The sequence below is a fragment of the Mustelus asterias genome, chromosome 12, assembly GCF_964213995.1.
Source record: "Mustelus asterias chromosome 12, sMusAst1.hap1.1, whole genome shotgun sequence".
Lineage (NCBI taxonomy): Eukaryota > Metazoa > Chordata > Chondrichthyes > Carcharhiniformes > Triakidae > Mustelus > Mustelus asterias.
In genome coordinates, this window is record NC_135812.1 from 22596941 (window position 1) to 22621873 (window position 24933).

The following is a 24933-nucleotide window of genomic DNA, read 5'->3' on the forward strand; positions in this document are numbered from 1 at the left end:
GGACTTCTCAGCCATGAAGAGGAAATTTGACAGATTTTACATGGTGGCACTGTTGCCTCTCAGCACCAGAGACCCGGGTTCAATTCCTGGCTTGGGTCACTCTGTGCCTGTGTGGGTTTCTTCCAGGTGCTCTGGTTTTCTCCTCCAGTTCAAATATGTGCAGGTTAGGTGCATTGGCTATGCTACATGCTCCCTCAGCATACCCAAACAGGCACCAGATTGTGGCAACTAGGGAATTTTCATAGTAACTTCATTACAGTGTTAATGGAAACTTACTTGTGACTAATAAATTAACTTTAACAAATTTAACCAACATCAGACTTTGACGTCACTGAAGCTGATATTCACCAATCTTACCTACTAATATGCAATGATTGGGACAGTTACCTCTTCAATATGTTCCAAACCACCTCAATTTACATTTCCTCCTTTAACCTCACCGTTTCTCCTTCAAATCTAATTCTAACCAAGCTTTTGGACATTTGCCATATTTCCTATACGGCTTGGATCAAATTTGAACAAATGCTGATTCACAGTGGGATGCAGTTTAAAGGCACTACACAAATACAAGATGCTGTAGAAAAATGGGCATCCCAAGACACTGCAGAGACATTGTTTGAATAAATCAGGCAAGTGGTCAGACAAAAAAATGTCTGAAAATTGACAAGGAATCACATAATAATCTGTAGTGAAATTCAAGTATTTCTAGTCAATTTCAAATGGGTGTAATTATTAGACCAAGTGTATAAGAACAATAAATTTTCCTTTGGCCACCTTCTATTACCATCAAGACAGTGGACCACTGCGATTGTATGCAAACAAAGTGATCTCAGCATTCAATTAGTGTGTGTAATACAGAATGAAGTCGACACCAACAGAATATGACCATCCTGGTTTGTGTAGAGCTTTCCCATCTGCTTTCTAACATGATCCATTTTAACTCACCACCACTTTCTCAACAGCAATTTGGGGAGACAAAGGTTGGCCTTGCCAGTGATGTCCACAATAAGTTCACAACGTTGAACACAATCTCATGCATGCACACATAATTGGATACTGATGTACGATAATGCACTTTCAGATGTTAATTCAGTCCGATTATGATTTCCGGTCTGCTCTGCTATAAGTCTATAGTTAAGTGGAGTTGATATCAAGTTGAAGCAAGGGCCTTGTAAAGCAAGGTTCAGATATTCGACTACCAGAAACTTCACAACCTGCGAAGAGTTTTGGTTCTCAGGTGAACCTTGAACATAGAAGTTCTAACAGTAGACTTAATAAAGCCTCTCACTCTTCTCCACCTGCCTCCCCCAGCAGCCCCTTCACCTCACCCACTCATGCCCTCCTTCACCATCTACACTTGCTTCCCTTCCTCCCCATCCAGACCAACCCACTCATCCGCTAGTGCACGGACTGGGTTCCTCATTGTTGCCCGTCAGTAGGCAGCTGCGGATCCTCTTCAGCTGGCGCCATTCGGATCCACACCGACTGGAAATGCAAGTCACTGCCATAGGATAGGCGCTAAAACCACAGGAGCTGAGGCCAGTGAACTGAGGGCCACAGCTTTCTCCAGCACTGGGAGCTTAGTAGTGCTGGCTTTCCAAGCAAGCTGGGCCAGCAGTGATAGTAGTTGCTGAAAGTGGATGTGGCTAGAAACACAGCCAACTGGTTTCTCCTTCTCACCTGCAGCTGGAGTTCGAAGTTAACCAGATCACCTTTGGGTTAGAGTTGAATCACTCAATAACAGGAGCGCCGAATGGGCAAAACGATCTAGCCAGCCTGTGCCAATGGCGCCTGGATGATACGCTGCAGGCTCAAGAGCAGCACCTAATGGGGACACAGACTCTACACCTCCCAACCACAGAAAGCCTGTCACAGCGGTGCCGATGGCTCCCCAGGGCCAGGCAACGGTTGGGAAAAAAAATTAAAAGGGCAGAATTTTGTGATCGAAAATTCAGAACTCTGCTCAACAGTGGAAATTTCTTATTCCTTGTAACATTTCTTAGATCAATGCCCATTTAAGACAGGTGAATCAAAGCCAGCTCAATAAGTCTTAATGGAGTGACTGTACCACAACATGAGACTGAGGCAACATAATACATAGCCAGGCAGTGGGGTGAAAGGTAGTGCACAAATGATTGGTGAACTTGAGGGAGGTGTTATGGAGTTGAAGGTTTCAGAAATAAGATGGGTAAAGATTAAAGCACAAATTCATTTTTAAACAAGTCAATGTAACTGGGCAATGACAGCATTAATAAATTAGCATGTTTTGGATAAACTGCAAGCTTAGTTGGTGGAAAACAGAAGCATCAGAACAGTTCAACTTGGAAAAGACAACAGCACAGGTGAAGACTTCAGCAGCAGGCAGACTGAGGGGATCTGAAGCTCAACCTGGCGTCAAAAACACATTTAATACGATGTACTAAGCCCAATGTACATTACCAAAATAATTCATTTTTTGTTTAAAATTTTATTGAAATATTTGTACAGCTCTTCTTGAAACCCGTTTAGATGATGCCAATCTGCAAAACAAGAAAACAAAGTGAGCAGAGTATAAAATACACCATTTCACAATGGCCATGCAAGTCAAACATCATCCCAGTGCTTCAAAGGTATACCACAAATCCCTTGCATACTAAACTACTTATCATTGGAAAGTCTCTGGGAGGCATAGCAACTTTGCACAAGAAGCCAGGAGGGACAACACTCTGGAGAACAAGTGCTGAACTTGTCTCTCAGAAGGTGCTGCTGATAAGACAGGAACAAGAAGCTGCAAGCAGTGGAAAAGCAGAGATAAATGTTTGTGCCATAGATCGAGGAGGATGTTTTTAAGGGTTCAATTTCTGTTCAAAAGATTAAGAACAAATGGGACTCTTAAAGATGGAAGTTAACAGGGAGCTGTCAAGGTGTGACCTACAGGTGAAAATCAAATCCAGAAAATTCAGACAGAGTGGAACCATCAACGGTCATTGCAAGTTTTGATTGGTCACGGTGGAGAGGTGAACATCTGCTAACGGGCTGAGAGTGACTGTTCCTTTAATGCTGCATATGCCAGAGAGGTGGTGCAAAGTAAAACCGTTTTGTATGATATATTTTGGTTGTGTTCATGAAATTTAACATTTTCTCTAGTTTGATGCCTTAGTCACCTGTTCATCTTTGATCTATGTTGATTTTAGTTTGTTACAGTAAAAGTCTTAAAGTGAAACATGTTCCTTTGGTTATTTTCATTGGTCTTTTGGAAAATTCATCTTTCAAAAAGTTATTAGACTATGCGATTGTAACGACATGCACCTTCTTGAAGGCAACTTCAGGTGTTACGTGCCTGTGTACATGCACAGGCTTGGCAATGGGACACAAATGAAAGCAGGAAAACCTAAGCACACTTCCAGTTGAGCCATAATGTCTATTTGGCCCTCAAAAGCGTCTCAACTCTTTCAACAAGGTATTCCTGCACCTGCCATCACTCATGCAGTTTAATTTAAGCAAGTGTTCCATTGCAGCTGAATGATGGTGCATGAGAACTCGTACTTTTTACATGACAATGGTGGAGAAAATTCAAACTACTGAAAGGTTTGCATGCAGCTTGGGGCAAAGAATAAATAGCTGACTGAGGAGGAAATAAGTTCATTCAAGGATCTTATCACTGGCCATCCTTGGAAAGTGCACATCAATTTGGTAAGTCCTCCAGTCAAGTCATCTGCCAGAATTTGTTAACAAGGCTTGTATGTGAATAGCCAATTTGAAAGGAGCACAGGATTGTTGGTGCCTGGTGAACCTATCCCCAGTTAATCAGCAGCTCAAGAGCAAATAAAGTTGTCAAAACATTCAAAATTGTTACCTTATTAGCAACATCCAATGCATCATAGTCTGGGGCCAGACGGACGTAGGCTTTCTTCTCACCATCGGGCCTAAAGAGACACCAATCATTATAAACCAGGGATAAACATGCAGGAGATGAATACATAACCCAAAGTTGATCATTGTGCATCAGCGGTTCCTTTGAATCAACTTCTTCATATTGATCAGATGAAACAGTTTCCATCATTTACACAATGACCCAATGGCATCTATTCCCAATTTTACAGTTCCAACAAGATCACAAGTCAGGTTTGAACAAAGGTTCTCAGTCTCTCGCTCTCTTTAAGAGTACCAATTCTAGTCCTAATGCCATTTTGTAAACCTGTACATAAAACAAACAATTGTGACTTCAAATCTGAGTGTTTTACAAAGAATATCCCTCCTGTCAGAACTTTGCTCCCTTACTTTGGGACCTTTACAGTTGATTTTACATCACAGAAGCCTGCATTTTTTTTATCAGGGCAATAGAATTTGTGCATGCAGTGCTATTTCCAGAGTTTACCTCAGATCGGTTAGCAACATAATCTCACAGCACATTTTTCCATTACATTTCTTTCCCTGGTAAGTTCTTGCTCACTATGGTTTTTCCACAGTTAAAGTCATTCACTCTTTTGAATTTTTAAAAGTCTCTAAAAATAATCTTTTAGTTTTTTTTTACAAGTAAAATATCCTTTACACCATGAAAGTAATATGGTCATAATGAGTAATCAGAAAAAACATCTAACGTTGCATGATACTGGACATAGTCTTTAAAAATATCCCATTGCACCATTACTTCCCTGGGTGCACAGTTCATCAGTGCCACTCAAAATTATAAATGTAACTGATACTTCAGCAAACTGACAACTGAAAAAAAGTTTTATTGCATAATCTAAAACTACCCACATTTGCAATGAATGCTAGGAAAATGGATAACTATAATATGCTGCACTCATCATCCACTCCCCAGATATAATTTGCTATCATGCTGATGGACACATTTCTAAAGCTTACTTCAGCATCAAGAAGCATGCAAGTGAATTTAATCACAAATACACCAGGAATATGATTCCTCTTTGCAACAAGTCATATGAAGTGGCCTGCCCTCTCAGGTAGGCAGAATATCCCATGGCACTATTTTGAAGGGCAGAGTTCTCCCGTGTCCTGGCCCACATTTACCATCAGTGTCACTAAAAAGTAGCCCCCGAGACAACACTCTTTTAGAAATAACCAGCTTGACAAAAACAAGGTGCAAAGAGAAAGTTAATGAGGTGTAACTATCTTTTTTTTTAAAAAAATGTGGCACTAAATTATTAACGAAGGACTCGCTGGTCCTGACAGACTAATTTTACATAAAGTTTTCAATCAAAAATCCCATGATTCGACTTTGTGCACCAATTTTTATTTCACTCATGTGGGAAAGCAGAAATCCAAGCCGCAGAGATCACTAGATTTTTCGCTTTCTTCAAGGCCAGTGATATGTGCCATCACTTTGCAACTGCCTGGAAAATGAGCCTTCATTTCAATGCTATCTGTGGGACCTTACCATCTGCAAACTGCCTGTCATGTTTCCTATGTTGCATTTACGTAATGCCACCTGCATAGTGCTGGTGGTCTTAATGGTCAAAAGTAGTAATTTTTCTGATATACAATAAACTCCCAAATTTAGTTCCAGATAAATTTGAATTTTCTGACAGCCTTCTGATATTAGGACTCATGTCAAGATTCAGATTAAATTCCACTGATTTCTGCACTGTTAAAAAACAAACCTTTCTTGACATTTACATATATCTTCAAGCACTCTCCAACTTCGTCTCTTGCTTTATGGATTACAATTTCCCAAAGTGGTTATCGTAAACTTTTCCCCAACAGTCAAAGTCCATTAGTAAACCACCACAGAGCTATCAATATTAATCCTGAAACAGTTCAGAGACATGTCTCACCCTTTACTAAGCGTTCCACTGTATTTTACTGGACATGAATTTACTACGAGCTCTCAGGAACACTAACTGCAGCATTGTCACCAAGTCGGCAACTCAGTTAGTGTTACGGCTTAAAGGGTTCTCTGTTTCTAACTGCGCATTTTAAAGTTGAAATGGACATGGCATAACCATTTCAGCCTATTTTACCAAAGTCTGAGTGACAATGCTAGGAAATACCTTGGTAAGGCAAGCTGCAAATGGAAACTCAAGGGGCAATTAAGCAAAAAATGTACTAAATCCAGTCTATAAATACCTTGTTGCGTGCATTCATTGATTTGGGAATCCTTTGTTTCCTCCCAATTTTCCAAGCATTCAAATTTAAACTTATGAGTCCTTGAAATATATTTGGAACATATTTCACCGTTTTGGAAAAATATTGGCTTTCTGGGTATCTACCATTCAGTATTCGATTTCAATGTTCCATTGCTCACCTGATAAGAGTGTTGACTTTAGCTACATCGATATCATACAGTTTCTTGACAGCCTGTTTTATCTGATGTTTGTTGGCTTTGATATCAACAATGAAAACCAAAGTATTGTTGTCCTCAATTTTCTTCATTGCGGACTCAGTGGTCAGAGGGAACTTAATGATTGCATAATGGTCCAACCTGTATAAGACATGCAGAAAAGCTTGAATTTAAAAATCTGTTCATAGAAAGGTAGATACAAGTTCTCTAATGGAAAAGAGGAACAACATTTCAAAAGGAATTACCAAGTATCAATATTAAACTACATTGTATCTGCAGATTAAGGTGCATCAGTATAATATTATGATAATCATATAATTCTCATGCTTTGATCGCTAAAAAACATCATTTGCACCAGTTAAGTTCCTGCAGATTCTCAACTCAGGGATAAATTAACAAACTCCCACAACTCTGCCATTTTCTTCCTCCTATTCAATGTCAATTTTTGTCTTTAATCTGAAGTAAAAACATCTTACTGTGCATAGGTAGAATGGGAGCCATAAAGCACTTACAACCCAAATGCAAAAAAGCTGAAAAGCCATCAACATTTTACTATTCCAAACCTTAAAACAGAGGACTAGTCAACCCTAAAGACTCAGAGGATGATTGTAGTTTAAGGGGAGCACAATGGTAGAACAAAAATTGCCCAAGTTTGATCCTGGATAAGTACGGAGTTAGGGAATCTTAACAGGAACAGCACCATAATCAGTCTGTGTATGCATGAAGAGCAAACAACACCATTTACAACCCACACTGGAAAAGCCACAGAACAATGCACTACATCAGAGTCTGAAAGAGAATATGACTCAGCACGTGGCTGAGGATCCTATTCTTTGATGTGATTTACCTCAGCCTTCCTTGAACAAACTTTTCTCCTGCATCTACTTTTTCCAGTTCTGATGCAAGGTCAATCTGAAATGTTAAATCTCCCTACTCGCTCGAGAATTCCTGACCTGCAGAGCATTTTCTGCTTTTACTTCACATTTCCAAAACCACAATATTTTGCTTTTCTCCAGACATGAACTTTTACCCTTTCCATTTGTGAAGGACCAATAGTTAATTTTATTGTGGCGAGGGTTTGTAAAGTTTATTTTAAAAAGTTAAGCAGTTTGAAAACATACTTGTTCCTCCTGGGAGCACTCTTTCTGGGGTACTTGGGTTGCCTCCTCAGTCTGAGTGTCTTTGGTCTCCTGAAAGTAGGTGTTGTCCTAATTTTCTTCTGCCTGTGACTATGAACTCCCTTCAAAATGGCTTTCTTTGCTTTCAAGGCCTTGGATTTAGCTTCAGTCTTGGCAGGGACAGCTAAAGAGGAAAAGCAGCCTTCAAATTATACGTCCTGTATCTCAACATTTTTGCCCCAAAACAAACAAACACCTATTCCCAAATGCAAAGTTACATGCAAGTTGACAATCAACATTTTAAAAAGACATTTCAACTTTAAAAAAACTGAGCAGGTTTCCTTTTTTAATATTTAAAACAGCAAGGTAATGGGATTGCAACACTCGTGACGGACACTGGCAGACTCAGTTTCCACAATTATCAGTGTATTCCCTCTATCCATAAGTTTGGAGCTTTCCAAGACTCCTGGACCACACGGTAATGGCATTCAACACAGAAACACTGCCATCAGGTAATCCCAAGCAAAACAAAATTACATTTGTGTCAAAGCATTCAGACTGCTGGTCACAGGGGAATCTGGACACTGATTAACACTACTGCCTCACAGCACCAAGGACCTGGCTTCAAATCCAGTCTTGGGTGACTAAACAGTCTCCCCCTGTCTGCATGGGTTTCCTCCGGGTGCTTCGGTTTCCTCCCACCATCCAAAAATGTACAGATTAGGTGGATTGCCCCTTAGCGTCTAAAGACGTGTCAGTCAGGCTAATTTAGCCATGGATGAATGCAGGGGGTTGGGGAAGAGCCTGGTTGAAACACTATTTCATACAATCGGTGCAGATTCTTGAGCTCGGATAAAGGGTCATTGAGACTTGAAACGTTGGCTCTATTCTCTCCCCCCCCCCCCCCCCCCAAGACACCGTCAGACCTGCTGAGTTTTTTTTCCAGCATTTTCTGTTCACATATAAGATTTCAGCATCCTCAGTAATTTGCCTTTATATCAGACTCGATGAGCTGAATGTCGTCTTTCTGCACTGCAGGGATTCTACGTATTTAAAAAGATAGATAAACACGAGGATTCCCACCTGCAGCAGCCCGAGGGGGGGCCCAGCCCAGGGGCCCAGCTCCAGGTTATGAGCCTTGCTCCTGCCCAGAGTCCCAGTAGCAATGGCCAAGTGTGAGAGATCTCCATCTCACACCTTCTGGGGGGAAAAAGCCCCGAACTGCCGCCCAGCGCAACACAGGAATCAGGAGCAGGAGGAGGCAAATTCAGCCCTTCGAGCCTGCTCCGCCATTCAATCAGATCATGGCTGATCCCTCCCCGCTCTCAGATCCAGCCGCCCCAGGGAACGCTTCAACTCTGGAGCCAGGCCCTGTGACAGAGAGAGGGCCATTGTTCCAGCTGGAGCGGGACAGGAATCCGCGGCCTCCCGCAGCCACCACTACTATCCGCCCCGCATTCACCACGTTGCCAGGCGGCTGATCTGAACCCGCAACCCGGCTTCAAATATCCCCGCTCGAACCCAGCCACCCGTGAGGCAGAGGCGCTGCTCGCTGCCGGGAGAAGCCGCCGGGTTGCCTGCTCTAAGGAGGGAGGTTTAACGCAGCCGCCATCACTCCACGCCCCTCACCTTCCTTCTTCGCCTTCGGAGCCATCTTGGGAAAAGAGAACGAGCACGGGGCCGCCCGGGCTAAAGTGCACGGAGCAGCGACAGATCTCGCGAGACTCCTTCTCTCGCCCCGCCCCCTGCCCACGCGGAGCCCCCTGGGAGTTGTAGTCACAGTAAGAAGTCTCACAACACCAGGTTAAAGTCCAACAGGTTTATTTGGTTCCTGACTTGATCTGAGTTCGTTTATTTGGTTTGACCTAAAAAGAGGGCAAATACCATAAGCTTTCGGAGCACAGCTCCTTCGTCAGATGGAGTGAATATATTTTGGCCCAGGGCTCATTGTGACTTACTGACTGAGCCACTGTCTCTATTAAAATTTAAAGTTTGTTTATTAGTGTCACAAGTAGGCTTACATGAAGTAACAGGGAAAATCCAAAATTTTGACTCATTTGAAGAAGTTGCAAATCCATGAGGTAGGTGAAAATTTGTCAATCCATGAGATAGGTGCAGAGTTGTCATGTTCCCACTGCATCCACAAAGTCAAAATCAAAGTTGTTTGTATATATTATTTATTGGGGTCACCAGTAGGCTTACATTAACACTGCAGTGAAGTTACTGTGAAAATTCCCTAGTCGCCACACTCTGGCGCCTGTTCGGGTACTCTGAAGGAGAATTTAGCATGGCCATTGCACCCTAACCATCACGTCTTTCGGACTGTGGAAGGAAAACAGAGTACCCAGAGGAAATCCATGAAGACACAGGGAGAACGTGCAGACTCTGCACAGCTAGTGATCCAAGCCGGGAATTGAACACAGATCCCTGGTGCGGTGAAGCAGCAGTGCTAACCACTGTGTCACCATGCCGCCAGTTCTATTACCATCTCTTCTCAAGCCTTTCATATGTTCTGAAATATATTTATCAAACATGATCAGAAGATTCTACTGTACACACACACACACACACACAGACATACATATATATATAAAGGGATGAAGGGATCTTTGCTTTATTATTGTCACCTGTATTAGTATACAGTGAAAAGTATTGTTTCTTGCATGTTATACAGACAAAGCATATCGTTCATAGAGTACATAGGGGAGAAGAAAAGAATAGGGTGCAGAATGTAATGTTACAGTCATAGCTAGGTTGTAGAGCAAGATCTTGATCAGCCATGATCATAACGAATGGCTTTTTATTCGTTCATGGGATGTGGGCGTTGCTGGCTGGGCCAACATTTATTGCCCATCCTTGAGGGCATTTTCAGAGTCAACCATATTGCTATGGGTCTGAAGTCACATGAAGGCCAGACCAGGTAAGGACAGCAGATTTCTTTCCCTGAGGACATTTGTGAAGCAAATGGATTTTTACAACAATCAACAATGGTTTCATGGTCATCATTAGATTCCAGATTTTTTTACTGAATTCAAATTTCAACCCGGGTCTGCAGAACATCAGCCTGGGTTTCTGGTTTATTAGTCCAGCAACAATACCACTACGCCACTGCCTTCCCAGGCTCGAAGGGCCAAATGGCCTACTCTTGTTTCTATTTTCTATGTTTCTATTTGTATGTCAGCACAGGCTCACCAAAGGCCTCGTTCTGTGCTGTTTTATCTAGGATATGCATACCCCTATTCATAAATTAAGAAATTGACATCTGCACCAACATCAATTATCAAGGAAATTTCCTGTTTAAACTTGTCATCCTATAATTCCAGTCTCCCAACAATGGAACTGTTCCCATCACTCCATTTGGCAAGAGGGCATAAGTACAGTATGACCATTTACATAGACATCGGCCAATATAAATGTGAAAATTCAAATTTATAAAGGGAATATGAAAATGACAGAGTGTTCAACTTTGAAGCAGAATGAATTCCAACAGTGTATTATAGTTCAATTATCCCCTTGCCTTTCAATGACATTTGGTCTTGATTCCCCTTTTTGCAATGCCACAGGTGAATGACTACTGATGATATATTAAAATTCTTATCTCTATACTTCTATCATTCTTCTCCAATGGTACTCTTTCCCCATGAAGGGAGCTTCATGTATAATTATCCCTCTCTCACTTTGTATATTTTTATCTGACTTGAGAAAAAGTACTTATTACTGTCTTTCTTCCACATTCCAGCTGCTACTACACATAAATATACATATAATTTCCTCATGATGCTATGAGCAATATTTGGGTAAAGTCTCCATGTTCCCAATGGGCTGCTTTCCCCGTTGAGGGGGAGAGCTAACTGGTGGTGATTTAACCTGGGGCAGCACGGTGGCACAGTGGTTAGCACTGCAGCCTCACAGTGCCAGGGACTCACGTTCGATTCCCAACTTGGGTCACTGTCTGTGCGGAGTCTACACATTGTCCCCATGTCTGCGTGGGTTTCCACCCACAAGTCCGAAAGACGTGCTGGTTAGGTGCGTTGGCCATGCTACGTTCTACCTCAGTGTACCTGAACAGGTGCCAGAGTGTGGAGACTAGGGGAGTTTCACAGTAACTTAATTGCAGTGTTAATGTAAGCCTGTTGTAAATTCATCAGGTAGGTGAAAAGCTCTACTGCTCCCACTGCACCCACAAAGGCAAAATCAAAGTTGTTTATATATATTTTATTTATTAGTGTCACAAGTAGGTTTACATTAACTCTGCAATGAAGTACCCTGTCTCAGCAAGAGTACTAATACAATTGCTTCTGAGACTGTATAAGGCTCTGGTCAGACACCAATTGGAGTATTGTGAACAGTTTTGGACCCCATGTCTAAGGAAGGATGTACTAGCCTTGGAAAGGGTCCAGAGGAGGTTCACAAGAATGATCCCTGGAATGAAGAGCTTGTCGTATGAGGAACGGCTGAGGACTCTGGGTCTGTACTCGTTGGAGTTTAGAAGGATGAGGGGGGAATCTTATTGAAACTTACAGGATACTGCAAGGCTGGATAGAATGGATGTGGAGAGGATGTTTCCACAAGTAGGAAAAACTAGAACCAGAGATCACAACCTCAGGCTAAAGGGATGATCCTTTAAAACAGAGATGAGGGGGAATTTCTTCAGCATGGTGAATCTGTGGAACTCTTTGCCACAGAAGGCCGTGGAGGCCAGGTCATTGAGTGGTCTTTAAGACAGAGAGAGATAGGTTCTTGATTAATAAGGGGATCAGGGATTATGGGGAAAAGGCAGGAGAATGAGGATGAGAAAAATATCAGCCATGGTTGAATGGTGGAGCAGACTCGATAGGCCAAGTGGCCTAATTCTGCTCCTATGTCTTATGGTCTTATGAAGACTACTGTGCAGAGGTAACTAAGTCCATGAACCAACTTAGTTTTACTTTTTTAGGTGAGTGAACAACTTTTGAAAGTTGAACAGTTTGAAACAGATGGTTGGATATGATCAGGTTGTTTTCCTGTATAATTTATTTATATTCATAATTTGAGTTCTCTGTAGGGAATGGATATCAGGTAAAGATTAAAGAACATAAAGAACCAGGAGCAGGAGTAGGGCATGTGGTCTTTCGAGCCTGCTCCGCCATTCAATCAGATCATGGCTGATCTTTTCATGGACTCAGCTCCACTTACTCGCCCACTCACCATAACCTTGTGCAATTGTCCAGAGAAAGTTAGCAATTGCCGGGTAAACCATTGCATGGGGACTTCCTAGAGGGATTCCCCAGTGCATCATTGGGGTATGCCCTAAATGCGACACTGGGGAACTGGGAAGTTATGGCATGGGCTTTGAGGAAACAGCTGCACAACAGCAGAGCAAAGAAAAACACATGAATAATTTTGTGATTGAATCAATGGGTGGTGTAAGTGAGGATTTCAGGACACCAGATAATTTCAAGACAAAATTATTTTTCCCTTGTTTAGACCGGATGATTTCTGAACTTGAGGACAGATTTTCTACTGTCAAAGCAGAGCTCAAGCATTCAACCTGCTTTCAAAAACCTTACTCTCTGCGGAGAACTGAAATGTGTTTGCAAAACACTACAAAATAGAATTACAACCAGAGGAAGTATTTGTTGCGAAAAATTTAAAGGTCGTAAATGAGAGACTGGTGAGAATCTTGACATGAAAGACATGTACAAGCTGTTAGACTCTTCATGTTTCTATCTGACAAGGAAGTGGTACAGGTTACACTCACCATCCCAGTGAGTAACTGCAGTTGTGAAAGGTCATTCAGTGCTTTAAGATGTCTCCACACCCGACTGTGAAGTGCAAAGATTTTGATTTGATTTGATTTCTTATTGTCATATGTATACAGTGAAAAGTATTGTTTCTTGTGCGCTATACAGACAAAGCATATCATTCATAGAAAAGGAAAGGTGAGGGTGCAGAATGTAGTGTTACAGTCATAGTTAGGGTGTAGAGAAACTTAATGCAAGATAGGTCCACTCAAAAGTCTGATGGCAGCAGGGAAGAAGCTGCTGCCCACCTCCATGTAAGGGTTTACCTGGCAATTGCTAACTGCCCCTGGACAATTGCACTGGGCTGGGAAGCATCCGACAAAGTGATTTAAATTGCTAACTTTGGATGATCCTGCCAATTTAACCCTGATAGTTACTCTGAAAGAGTTAGAAGACACCCAGCCTCACACGGAATACTCCGCATGCACACGAACCTTCAGGGGACCTCCCACAACATCCCCAGCCCAACCTCCCTTCCAGGTCCGTTCCCTTACCCCACTCCCGGTCCACCCCCTTATCCCCACTCCTGGTCCGACCCCCTTCCCTCCGCTTCGGCCCACCTCCAGCTCCGACCCCCTCTAGTCTGGGTCCCCACACTCCCCTCCCCCGGTCTGACCCCACCTCCATCCCTCTGGTCCAAACCCCCCTCTCTGGTCCAGGACACACACCCTACACACACCCCCTCCAGTCCGAGACATCCCCCTTGCGATCCTTTCAATTGAAAGAAGTGCCTTGGAATCTGTATCTGATGATTTGGCCATTGACCATTTCGCTAAAATGCAAAACATAAGATACGCACTGACACCTCCCCAACCCCAGAAAGAGTAACGGTAATATCTTTACCTTTGTTTTAAATATGGTGACTGAATAGGATAAAGAAAATATTACACAAAAAGCATGTGCAGGGGGTGTACATGGAGAAATGCCAACAATATTCCCATCACATCCTCATCAAAACCCCATTGAAAATATTTCCATAGATTCCCTACGGTGCAGAACGAGTTCATTCAGCCCATTGAGCTTGCACTGACAGCAATCCCACCCAAGCCATATTCCTTTAACCCCATGTATTTACCTTGTTGGTCCCCCTGGTACTAAGGGGCAACCTAACATGGCCTATAAGGCTAATCTGCACATTTTTGGACTGTGGGAGAAAACTGGAGCACCCGGAAGAAACCCACGCAGACATTTTAGCGAAATGGACAATGACACGGGTTGAATGTGCAAACTCCACACAGAGAGCGACCCAAGGCCGGAATTGAACGCGGGTCACTAGCACTGTGAGACAGTAGCGCTAACCACTGTGCCACCGTACCACTTTAAAAGAAACATTTAAAATAATCACCATGTCTGCAAAGTAACTGTTTAATTTCCCGTTTGTACTTGTGTGTGTTTGGTGGAGAGATGGCATCCTGAGCAATGAGTCCTTTTGGTATGTAGCAACGCACAACTATAGCAGTCTTTAACTTGTAAGAAATAAACACCCTTATTCTTCAGGGCCCATTCAGTTATGTTGAAAGCCAGCTCATGAAAGCATCATTATTCTTTTTGATTTTTGTATTGTGAAGGATAAAAAAAGTTTGCAAATTTGCACTATTGTTCATCTACTCATTCTGTGCAAATTATATTGTGTTTATGAGATATTGGTTTATAGCTTGGATATCTTTTCAATACAAGATCAATCATCTTTTGGCAGTGGAGAAATCCATTAGGGACACATTCACTGCACCCACTCTTTTTCCCAACACCCTGTTGCAACTCACATGCAATGGGCAGGGTGAGGGTTGTCAAGGACAATCTAGCCTTCTGTTCCCAAGAATAAACACAGGGGTTGTTTCTGTTGTTTAACATATTCAACACAATTGTACATTAGTTTGGTTACTGTACTGTTACTGGTGTCTTATCTATATCATTGCTTCTGCGCTGCTTTGACTCTGCATAAATCTGTATTAGTATCCATAGAATCCCGACAGTGCAGAAGCAGACCATTCAGCTCATCGAGTCTGAACCAACTCTCAAATCTCCCAAAGAGCACCTAACCCAGGCTACATATCCTCCCCCCCCACCACCACCTCACACTTCTCCCCTCTCCCCCGCTATCTACATAACGTTGTGCATCTACTATGTCTAATCCACCTAACCTGCACATCTTTGGACTGTGGGGGAAAACCAGAGCACCCAGAGGAAACCCACACAGGCACAGGGAGAATGTGCAAACTCCACAAAGACAGTCAACCAAGGCTGGAATCAAATCCGGGACCCTGGAGCTGTGAGGCAGCAGTGCTAACCACCATGCCACCCAAGTGTTTAGGTTGTAAGAAGAGATCTGACAGTGTGTCTTTCCACTCTCAGATGGTCGGAGAATGTGATGGACATGCAATGTATTTTCTAATAAATAATTCACCCTAATTAAGGCTGAGCTCGCGAACAAATGTCAGGGAATAAAATTTCAACCCTGCATATAGAAACTGAAATCTCTCTGTGAGCACGAGAATGTGGGAAAATCTGGAGTTGGACTAATGCTACTGCAATAAATTGACTGAAAGATAAGGTGAAGAGCAATGGAGGCCAGCTTGGTTGAGAAACCAAGAAAGGGCATGTTGTATGGGATCTGAAGAATATAATGCAAATATACAGTAACTCAAGGTTAAATACCCTGAGACAATTGCTGAATTGCAAACAAAGACAGAAAATGCTGGAAAATCTCAGCAGGTCTGACAGCATCTGTGGAGAGAGAATGGAGCCAACGTTTCGAGTCTGGATGACCCTTTGTCAAAGATTCCAGCACTCAGCATTTGCTTTTAACTAAATTACAAAACATGTTCCAAATTATAAAAGTCCAGCAGGTGGCACTTAAGTAATAACATTTGATGGCAATTTTATCAATGATGTCATCAAAATGTAAAAAATGTCATAAGAAATGGATAAAAATAGACGTTAAAAGAAGCGATATTTTGTTTTATGTACCCTTTTATTGATTATATGTTCTCACTGCTGGTAGTCACGAGATCAAAAGGATTCAAATCATGACATGATAAAGGATATCACTTTTAAAAACTTACCATTGTAGAACTCCCAGAAACAGCTCTCTGGCCTCTCGAGGTGGCATTGATATCTATTGAGATTGGGGCAATATGCATTTACATTAAAAAGAAGGCTATACTCCTGGCAGACTTTAATCTGTTCTCATACCAAACTTCTGCTGGGACAGGTCGCTAGCCTGTCCTCAGATGTTTATAGCTTGAGGAGCGCTACTCTACAACAAGCATGTTTGACTAAGAATCTCTCCTGCTCTATAGACTGCCATTGATGTGTTGGAAGGATTTTGCAGGTTGATACTCAACCTGTTAGCCGTGTTATAAATGCACCTTCCTTAGCCATCAAGTCCTGGGATGGGATGCAAACCCGGAGCTACTGTTACACAAGATCTCCACAATATATAGAGTGATATTTATATAGACATACAGGATCAAAACTAGCCATTTGGCCCAATTGGGCCATGGAATTCTTTCACCTCCACATGAGCGTCAATCCATCTTCTTTCGTCTCATCCTACCATCATGTTTATTCTTTTGTCCCTCATTTTTTATCCAGCTTTCTTTAAATACATCAATACCATCCGCTTTAACCTTCTCAATTAGATTCCAGCCTGTAGCTCATTGAAAGGGTCAATAATCACACACGTTTAAAAATCACATAAACTGCTATGAGAAAAACCAGAGGTTTTTATAGAAGTCAACACAGATAAGCATCTGTGAAAATTCATTTAATCAGACATCTGGACATGGGAGGAGAGAGTGATATCCACAAACACAGACACAAACTGGGACATCAATGATAACTTGTAACAATTATGAATTAGGTCAGCTAACATGATTAAGTCTTCATGCTGATTAGATATTATAATTAGCAGACATGAAATGATTGTGATTGGTTTTAATATCTGTATCTTATGCACAATATAACCTTAATCAATAGCTATGAGTGGACAGAGATCATTCTTATACCTTGATTGGTATATGTTAATTACTTGTAATCAAATTTGAAACTATAACTGCTTATGTATTCCTGAATTCTGTATTCTGGCTTGTCACAGACTGTGACTTTCCAGGGTTCTCCTTACAGCTTGCATTATAACAGTTGTTTAAGAGAACTCAGTGACTTGGTCTTGGTTACTTGAAGGGAACAAAGTTGTGATTAAATTAAAAGGCTGAACATCTAAGGCCGCAACACTCATTCACAGGTATCTTTCACCTCTGTCGATAAAACACCTAACATCAAATTTCAGCCTGTAGTTACAGCTATTCCCAGCTATTCATGATTCTGGGTATAAGACATCCAATTCTCACAATTACATTCAATCATAGAATATCCCAAGAGTTCATCCACTCTTGAATAGGTCACTGTTATATTCTGATAATCCATCAGTTTTACAGAGGAGTCTTCCTATTTCCTCCAAGCTAAAAGCTTTACACAACGTTCAGAACTCTCTGTATATTCGTCCAGCCCCATTTATCCATTCACATCTGGGTGGCTTTCAGTGTGGAGCTGACCCTTGTGCACTGCAAAAAAGATGCGCTTTCGACAGTAAAATGCATTGTAATCTCAGAAACTACACTGAGCAGTTTACCAACTGTGTAACGCCAGATCTCTGGCATGGTTTGATAATACAATCAGGTCTGGTCATTTGGAAACCTCCCGCTTCCCGAAGGATATACAAGGTTCAGACACTGCTGTTGCCAATATTCGCAAACCAGTGGTTCACCGCTCAAGACTGCATCGCTCTTGTCTGTCCTATTGAGAGGGCATTAATTTATTTTAACAATTCGGTAGAAACAGCAGATAGGACAATTTTTCGCTTTTATCGACAATAACTTAACTTCTAGACTTAAAGGCGTTTTGTAAATACAAGATGATGCCGAATAGCAGAAGGAAAAACATGTTGTATTCTTTGAATTATTTTTCGCTTATTCAATTCTCTTAACATTTGGGAAAGTATAGCACTCCTCCCAATACCAAATGTGTAAAAGGATGTGATCTCTGTGGGTGAAATATTCAGTCCTTGCTGTGATTCCTGGGAACAAGCAGGAGGGAGTCCTAGAACAGGGAATGGGAAACAGCTGCCGACTCTAGCTGGGCGCCTTGCGGGGATTTGGGAATCTGGGACAAAGTCAATCCTATTCTTGTGAGAAAGAGAGAGAGAGAGAGACCCAGCCACGTTGGGACAATCTCCGGCGAAGATTCGCAGGAGGAATCTTCTGCAGAATCGTCCGTAGGAACCGCATCCAGCTGAATCAGCCACTAACCGACTCGGGAAAGAAATTTTAAAAAAACCAAAACGCCTCGAGTGTCAGTTTCACAGAAATAAACAAGGTAACGAGAAATAGTTAAAAGAAACTCTCGTCCAAAATTCCTGTCTCCGCGCGGTTTGATCCCTGGTATGCAGAGGACAATGTTATTCCATGATTCACTCCCTGAATCTGTGGACGGCCGTTTAAACATCTTTGTCGGATTTAACTGATTTTTAAAAAGAAATCAACTAAGCGCACTTATTTATTTAACATTCTTACTTAAGTCAGGCACCACTGGTAGCGGGGGTGAGTATCAGTTCAATTGTGTCGAGTTTGCTTACTGATACAAAGTTGGAGGAAAATAAATCCACAAGCCAAGATTGTTATTTTATAAAACCAAGCAAGAACTGCAGCTTCTTTCCACGTTGTTACTTTGTGTTAGGCTGACAGAATAGTAAACAGGAGGGTGCACGCTAAGGCTATCAACTCGCTTGTCGTGGATGCAGCCCCACTAATACAAACTTTGTCTTAATCGTTCATTGTAACATTTACTTTGGCTTCCTTCCAGTCTCGAGGAAGTCATGTTTTGTAGTTTCCGGAGAAAAGCAAGGGGGTTGGGGGGGGGGAGATGACGATTTGAGATTGGGCTCCCGGGCAGAAGTCTGGAAACCCTTTCAATGGGAATATTCGGGAAGGCAAGACTAAACGAGGGGATTGGGGGGGTGGGGGGGACACCGATTTAGACCTCAAAAGCTTAGCTCCCCTCCTGATCATCTTGCTAACAGATTTTAGCTGACAAAGGGTCAGCCAGACTCGAAAAGTTTTTTTAAGAAGTGTATTTATAGTGTCACAAATAGTTTACATTAACACTGCAATGAAGTTACTGTGAAAATCTCCTAGTCGCCACAATCCAGCACCAGTTCAGGTACACCTGAGGGAGAATATAGCATAGCCAATGCACTTAATCAGCACATATATCATCATAGAATCCCTACAGTACAGAAGGAGGCCATTCGGCCCATCGAGTCTGTACTGACCGTAATTCCACCCAGGCCCTATTCCCGTAACCCCACAGATTTACCCTGTTAATTCCCCTGATACTGGGGTCAATTTAGTATAGCCAATCAACCTAACCCGCACATCTTTGGACTGTGAGAGGAAACCGGAGGATCCGGAGTAAATCCACGCAGACACGGGGAGAACGTGCAAACTCCACACAGACAGTGACTGAGGCCAGAATTGAACCCGGGTCCCTGGCACATGGGGCAGCAGTGCGAACCACTGTGCCACTGTGCCTCCCTGGCTCTATTCCCTTTCCACAAATGCAGTCAGACCTGCTGAGATTTTCCAGCATTTTCTGTTCACGTAACAGATTTCTCCCCCTTCACTTCTGACTCTTGTCTGCAATTTTTCCCCAGATAAATTGTCTGCAGGATGACTGGGGACCAGATTTAGTTGAGTATGCACACAAGGCTACCATTCTCTCAAAAATCCAATCTTAATGAGACCTTGTGGATAAACAGTCATAGTTGTGGATTGTCCCCAGTGAATTCACGTCAAGGTTGAATTGTGCTGACAACCTGATTTGGAATATTTACTCCATAGTTCTAGAAAGCGTGAGGTGTGTCTGAACCTGGGTTGAAGGTAGGCTGGGGAATGAAGATTATGCCTTCCACTGAAGCCCTGGCAGTCTTACTGTCTTGTTTTTCATAGCATATCTTCACAGACACACTAGGTTTTCTCCTTTGAGGAATAGCGGGGGGAAAGATTTCCGAGCTGGTTGTTAGCCCGTTGAACTATGTTATGTGCGTTCCTTCCTTGGCCAACAAATCCTGGTGTTGGACTCGAACACAGAGCTTCACTGTGCCACAAAACCTCCCTATCAGTCTTGCTGTTTAAGGTGCATAATTTAGTCCTATTGTTACTCCTATCTGAGCTCTGAACAAGGGTCATCGAGACTCAAAATGTTGGCTTTATTCTCTCCAAAGATGCTGTCAGACCTGCTGAGATTTTCCAGCATTTTCTGTTTTTATTTCAGATCCCGGCACCCACAGTATTTTAGAAACTACAAAACCCTACAGTGCAGAAGGAGGCCATTCAGCCCATCTGCACTGTAGGGTTTGCACTGTAGGGTCTGCGCCGACAAAAATCCCACCTCGGCCCTATCTACGTAACCCCAGATATATACCCCGGCAATCCCTCTAACCTACGCATCCTGGGACACTAAGGGACAATTTAGCATGGCCATGCATCTAACTTGCACATCTTTGGACTGTGGGAGGAAACCGGAGCACCCAGAGGAAACCCACGCAGACACTGGGAGAACATGCAAACTCCACACAGACAGTGACCCAAACTAGGAATCGAACCCAGGTCTCTGGAGCTTTGAGTGCTAACCACTGTGCCACCCCTTTTATCATGCTCCTATTTCTTATTTGCTTTGTCTTTTTTGAATTTTCCTGCCCTGCATTCCTACAAGTTTCATTTTGGAGTGTTGAATTCTTCAAACCAAATGACTACCCTATGGAATATTTCTTTCCTTGATATAGATTGCACTCAGTCCAGGGAGCATCTGGCAGAGGCAGGGTTTGGGATCTTCTGGACCTTAGCAGTCCATGTTATATTCCTCCTCATTTTTATTCCATTCAAGGCATTGGTGTGTATTCTAGAACCTGGAGAGCCACAAATAAAGATTAACTCAACATTCCATTCATTTCCTTATAACTTAAATTGTTAATACTAACAGATCTTCATGCTCTGAGGAAACATTTACCCACTAATGAGGCAGCAGTGCCGTGAACAGTCCTTTCTGAGTATTAGCATTAGGGCCAACCTAAAGATTATCTCGTGGGAGAAATAAGTGGAGTCACTATGGAGAGAAGGCACTTACAGCTGACTTTCCAGTGAGGGCACTCCATTCATTGGGACATTGGATTCTGCTTCAGTTTCTGCTTTGGTTGAGTTGGCATCACAGACCAACATCTGTGTGCCATCAACGTTCTTTTAATGAGTGAAACAGCAATGTGATAATAACCAGATAATCTGTTTATTGAGGGATGAATATTGGTCAGGAAACTGGGGAGAAGTCCCCAACTCTTCTTTGAAATAGTGCCATCGACCTGGAGCTGAGTGGGAAGAAACCCAGCCCACAGTGAACATGAACACTGTCATCATAGCTGCCACCAGTAAAGATGGCCCCTGCCACCATTAAAGATACCAGGTTAAAGACCAACAGGTTTATTTGGTAGCAAAAGCCACACAAGCTTTCGGAGCTGCAAGCCCCTTCTTCAGGTGAGTGGCAATTCTGTTCACAGAGCGTATAAAGACACAAACTCAATTTACATGAATAATGGTTGGAATGCGAATACTTACAACTAATCAAGTCTTTAAGAAACAAAACAATGTGAGTGGAGAGAGCATCAAGACAGGCTAAAAAGATGTGTATTGTCTCCAGACAAGACAGCCAGTGAAACTCTGTGGGGGTTACAAATAGTGTGCCATGAACCCAATATCCCGGTTGAGGCTGTCCTCGTGTGTGCGGAACTTGGCTATCAGTTTCTGCTCAGCGACTCTGCGCCGTCGTGTGTCGCGAAGGCCGCCTTGGAGAAGGCGTTCTCCAAGTGCAGGAGATCAAGGAGAAGTTCGGACTTCTTGCTCCTGTTTGGACCATCTTCTTGCATTTGTTTCAGAACCGTTGATATATAACAGAGCACAACATTGCCTATGTCTCAATAATCAAATGTCACCTTTATATACTTGCAGGGTTGTAGGAATTAGTGATATGAGGATTATAGATAGCTTTCTGATGGGCTGAGCTGCAAATAACCAGATTGTAAAATGCGACAAAGATTCCTGAAATTTATCTTTTTTAACAGTCCAGATAACAAGTGTGTGTCAGATTCATACAGCAGTGTTGTCTGCCTCCCAGTTCACACAGTACAGGCTCTGTGATGTGCAGTAACAGGGTAATAGTGCTGATTGGGATCCGAGACGTTGACAGCAAACACTAGAAATATATCATAGACCCTGGAATATCTGTGAGCAATACCACAATAGTTACATGAACACAAGCTGAGGTTTTATGATACCATGAACCGATGAGTGACTTACAAATAGTTTATATACAAATTCAACTTGTGAATGTACAACACTGTTAGCAAAACATCTGGCTGTTTCCAATGTGGATATAGTTGTCTCTCTCAAAGAAGGAGACTGCAGCACAATATCCCCTGGTGTGAAGGGAGAATTATCAATAAACATTCAGCTTGTGGATGACAGGTGACAAGATCTGCTTATTGTAAAAAATGAATACACTTGTAACTGTCAATATGCCACCTGGAATTGAAATTCATGTCGGTAAGTTAAGTTGCCCAATGCAAGCTCCTCTGTCTAACCAAATCCCAGCATTCAGAATGAGCATTTCAGTTTTTTTAAAACTTGTTTTTGTTTTGATGTTTAGATTTCTTATCATTCACGCTATGCAGTTAGTATAGAAGACATATCTGGAGATGGATTCCTGGGCAAAGAAAAGAGGCTTCCTACTAGAATCAATTAAATGCACCAGAAGGATACACACTAAATGTAATATTGATACATTTCTATCTACCAATAACCACGTAATGCACGTTATCGCAATCAAGGGCATTCTCCAATGGCAAAGCAATTGGCTTACCAAGTTTGCAATAAATCTCTGCACTTAACAATTAAGGCAGCCATTTATAATTAAAAGTATCTAACTAATTCAAGGAGGCCCTGTGGTACAGCGGGTACTGTCCCTACCTCCGAGCTGAAAGCTTGGGGTTGAAGTCCCACCCTAGGATTTGACTGCCAAAGGAAGATGCGCTCATCACACAGCCAAATAGGTTGAGTATCAAATTATAAATCCTCCCTACATGTGCCAATGACAGGTGCTAAGAGCAGGAGAGATTCCTGGCCAGCATATGATGGAAAGAATTTGGAGCCTCCACTATAGCTATCCTCTAACCACAGCTCCCGGCTACAAGTTCCAGATAAGTGTGTATGTTGCCACAGCCCGGCAACTTGGATTCCTTGGTGCGGGGGGGGGGGGGGGGGGGCTGCTGGATGGCTAGTGTGGATCAGATTGGTGCCAACAGGATGAGTCTTGATCCCCATTCTGGCTGAGATGGACTTTGGGACCTGTCTCCTTGCCCCACCTGTGAAGGAGATTGTGGCACTATGGAGAGAAGTGAAGAACTAATTCAAGTTTGATAAAAAGACACCTTGACCATGGCTTTCTGAGTGTCCAAAGATGTGTGGGTTAGGTGGATTGGCTATGCTAAGTTGCCCCGTAGTGTCAGGGGGATTAGCAGCGTAAATAGCTGAGGTTATGGGGATCGGGCCTGGGTGGGGTTGTTGGTGCAGGCTTGAAGGGCCGAATGTCCTTCTTCTGTACTGCAGGGATTCTATTTTGTATTCTATTCAATGACCACCAATAGTAATCTATTAAAAACAAATGGATCGTTGTTGGTGTTATGACAGCTTTATTTTTATCTCATGATAGCAATTACAATGGAACACTGGAGTGGACATAATTAAGAATAAGTAACAGACCATGTTGGAAAGTGAGAATGTAATCATACATTATATATGATTGACCATGGCTCTGATGGCCTCTGTGGTTGACAGCCTACAGAGATGTTCACTATCTATTCCGATGGATGTATTTGGGGGAAGGACTGGAGGGATATAAAACTGCATGAGGCTGTACTTTCTTTTTTATTTTATTAGTGTCACAAGTAGGCTTACATTAACACTGCAATGAAGTTACTGTGAAAATCTCTAATTCTCCCTCATGATAATTTCAAGGGCCTTCTTTTCATTCGTGCAAAAAAAATAGCAATTTTTTAAAAATGCCACGGAAATTAAAGTGCTTCAAGCCTCAGGATAGTGGGTGGCATAGTTTTGATTCCACCTAAAATGGGGCCCCATATGTTTGAACAGGACTCGGTCAAAATGATCTGCAACAACATTTTTACTCCAGTCTCAGTATTAGTGAACTACTTTCACCTCAAGCTGTTATTCTTCAAAAGGTTTTTGAAATGTTGTGTCAAAGAGGCTTTTTCTGACCCAGGTCTGGACTTGCTTTTCAACAAGAAAGCTTTTATCACTTCCTGGCGGGTTCCTCCGTCTGCAGAAGTTTAGCTGTTTAGTTAGAGCCAAGGTTATTTCTTGTCGTGTGGCCTTGAAGTTGCGTATTTGTCGCTGATGTCTACAGGCCAAAACCAGCAAAGCAATACCTGAATGTACCTAATAGGATGTGAATTCATGGGCCCGATTTTACCATCGCGTTGCGCCCGTTTTCGAGCGCGAAAACTTGGTAAAGTCGGGCGCGAGGGAAATAGCATTATCCACACCCACCTCCGCGCCAGCTCCCCCTTTACCAAGGCCCAAAAATGGTCGCGATTGGGACCGCATCCGAAACGGGCGCTACGGCCATT

At 42.5% G+C, this 24933-nt stretch overlaps 1 protein-coding gene and 1 non-coding gene across 2 annotated transcripts; both read right to left on the reverse strand.

The window, feature by feature from the left end:
• Positions 1-2447: 2447 nt before the first annotated feature.
• Positions 2448-9150, reverse strand: LOC144501316 (large ribosomal subunit protein uL23). The gene is made up of 5 exons (XM_078224921.1): positions 9031-9150; positions 7405-7585; positions 6248-6424; positions 3836-3905; positions 2448-2519 (listed from the first exon to the last, which is right to left on the reverse strand). The coding sequence occupies exons 1-5, from the start codon at positions 9053-9055 to the stop codon at positions 2505-2507; spliced, it is 468 nt and encodes a 155-aa protein (XP_078081047.1). The 5' UTR covers positions 9056-9150; the 3' UTR covers positions 2448-2504.
• On the reverse strand, positions 6568-6639 carry LOC144502152 (small nucleolar RNA Z17). The gene has a single exon (XR_013499289.1). It is a non-coding gene; the product is annotated as a small nucleolar RNA Z17 (small nucleolar RNA).
• Positions 9151-24933: the final 15783 nt, after the last annotated feature.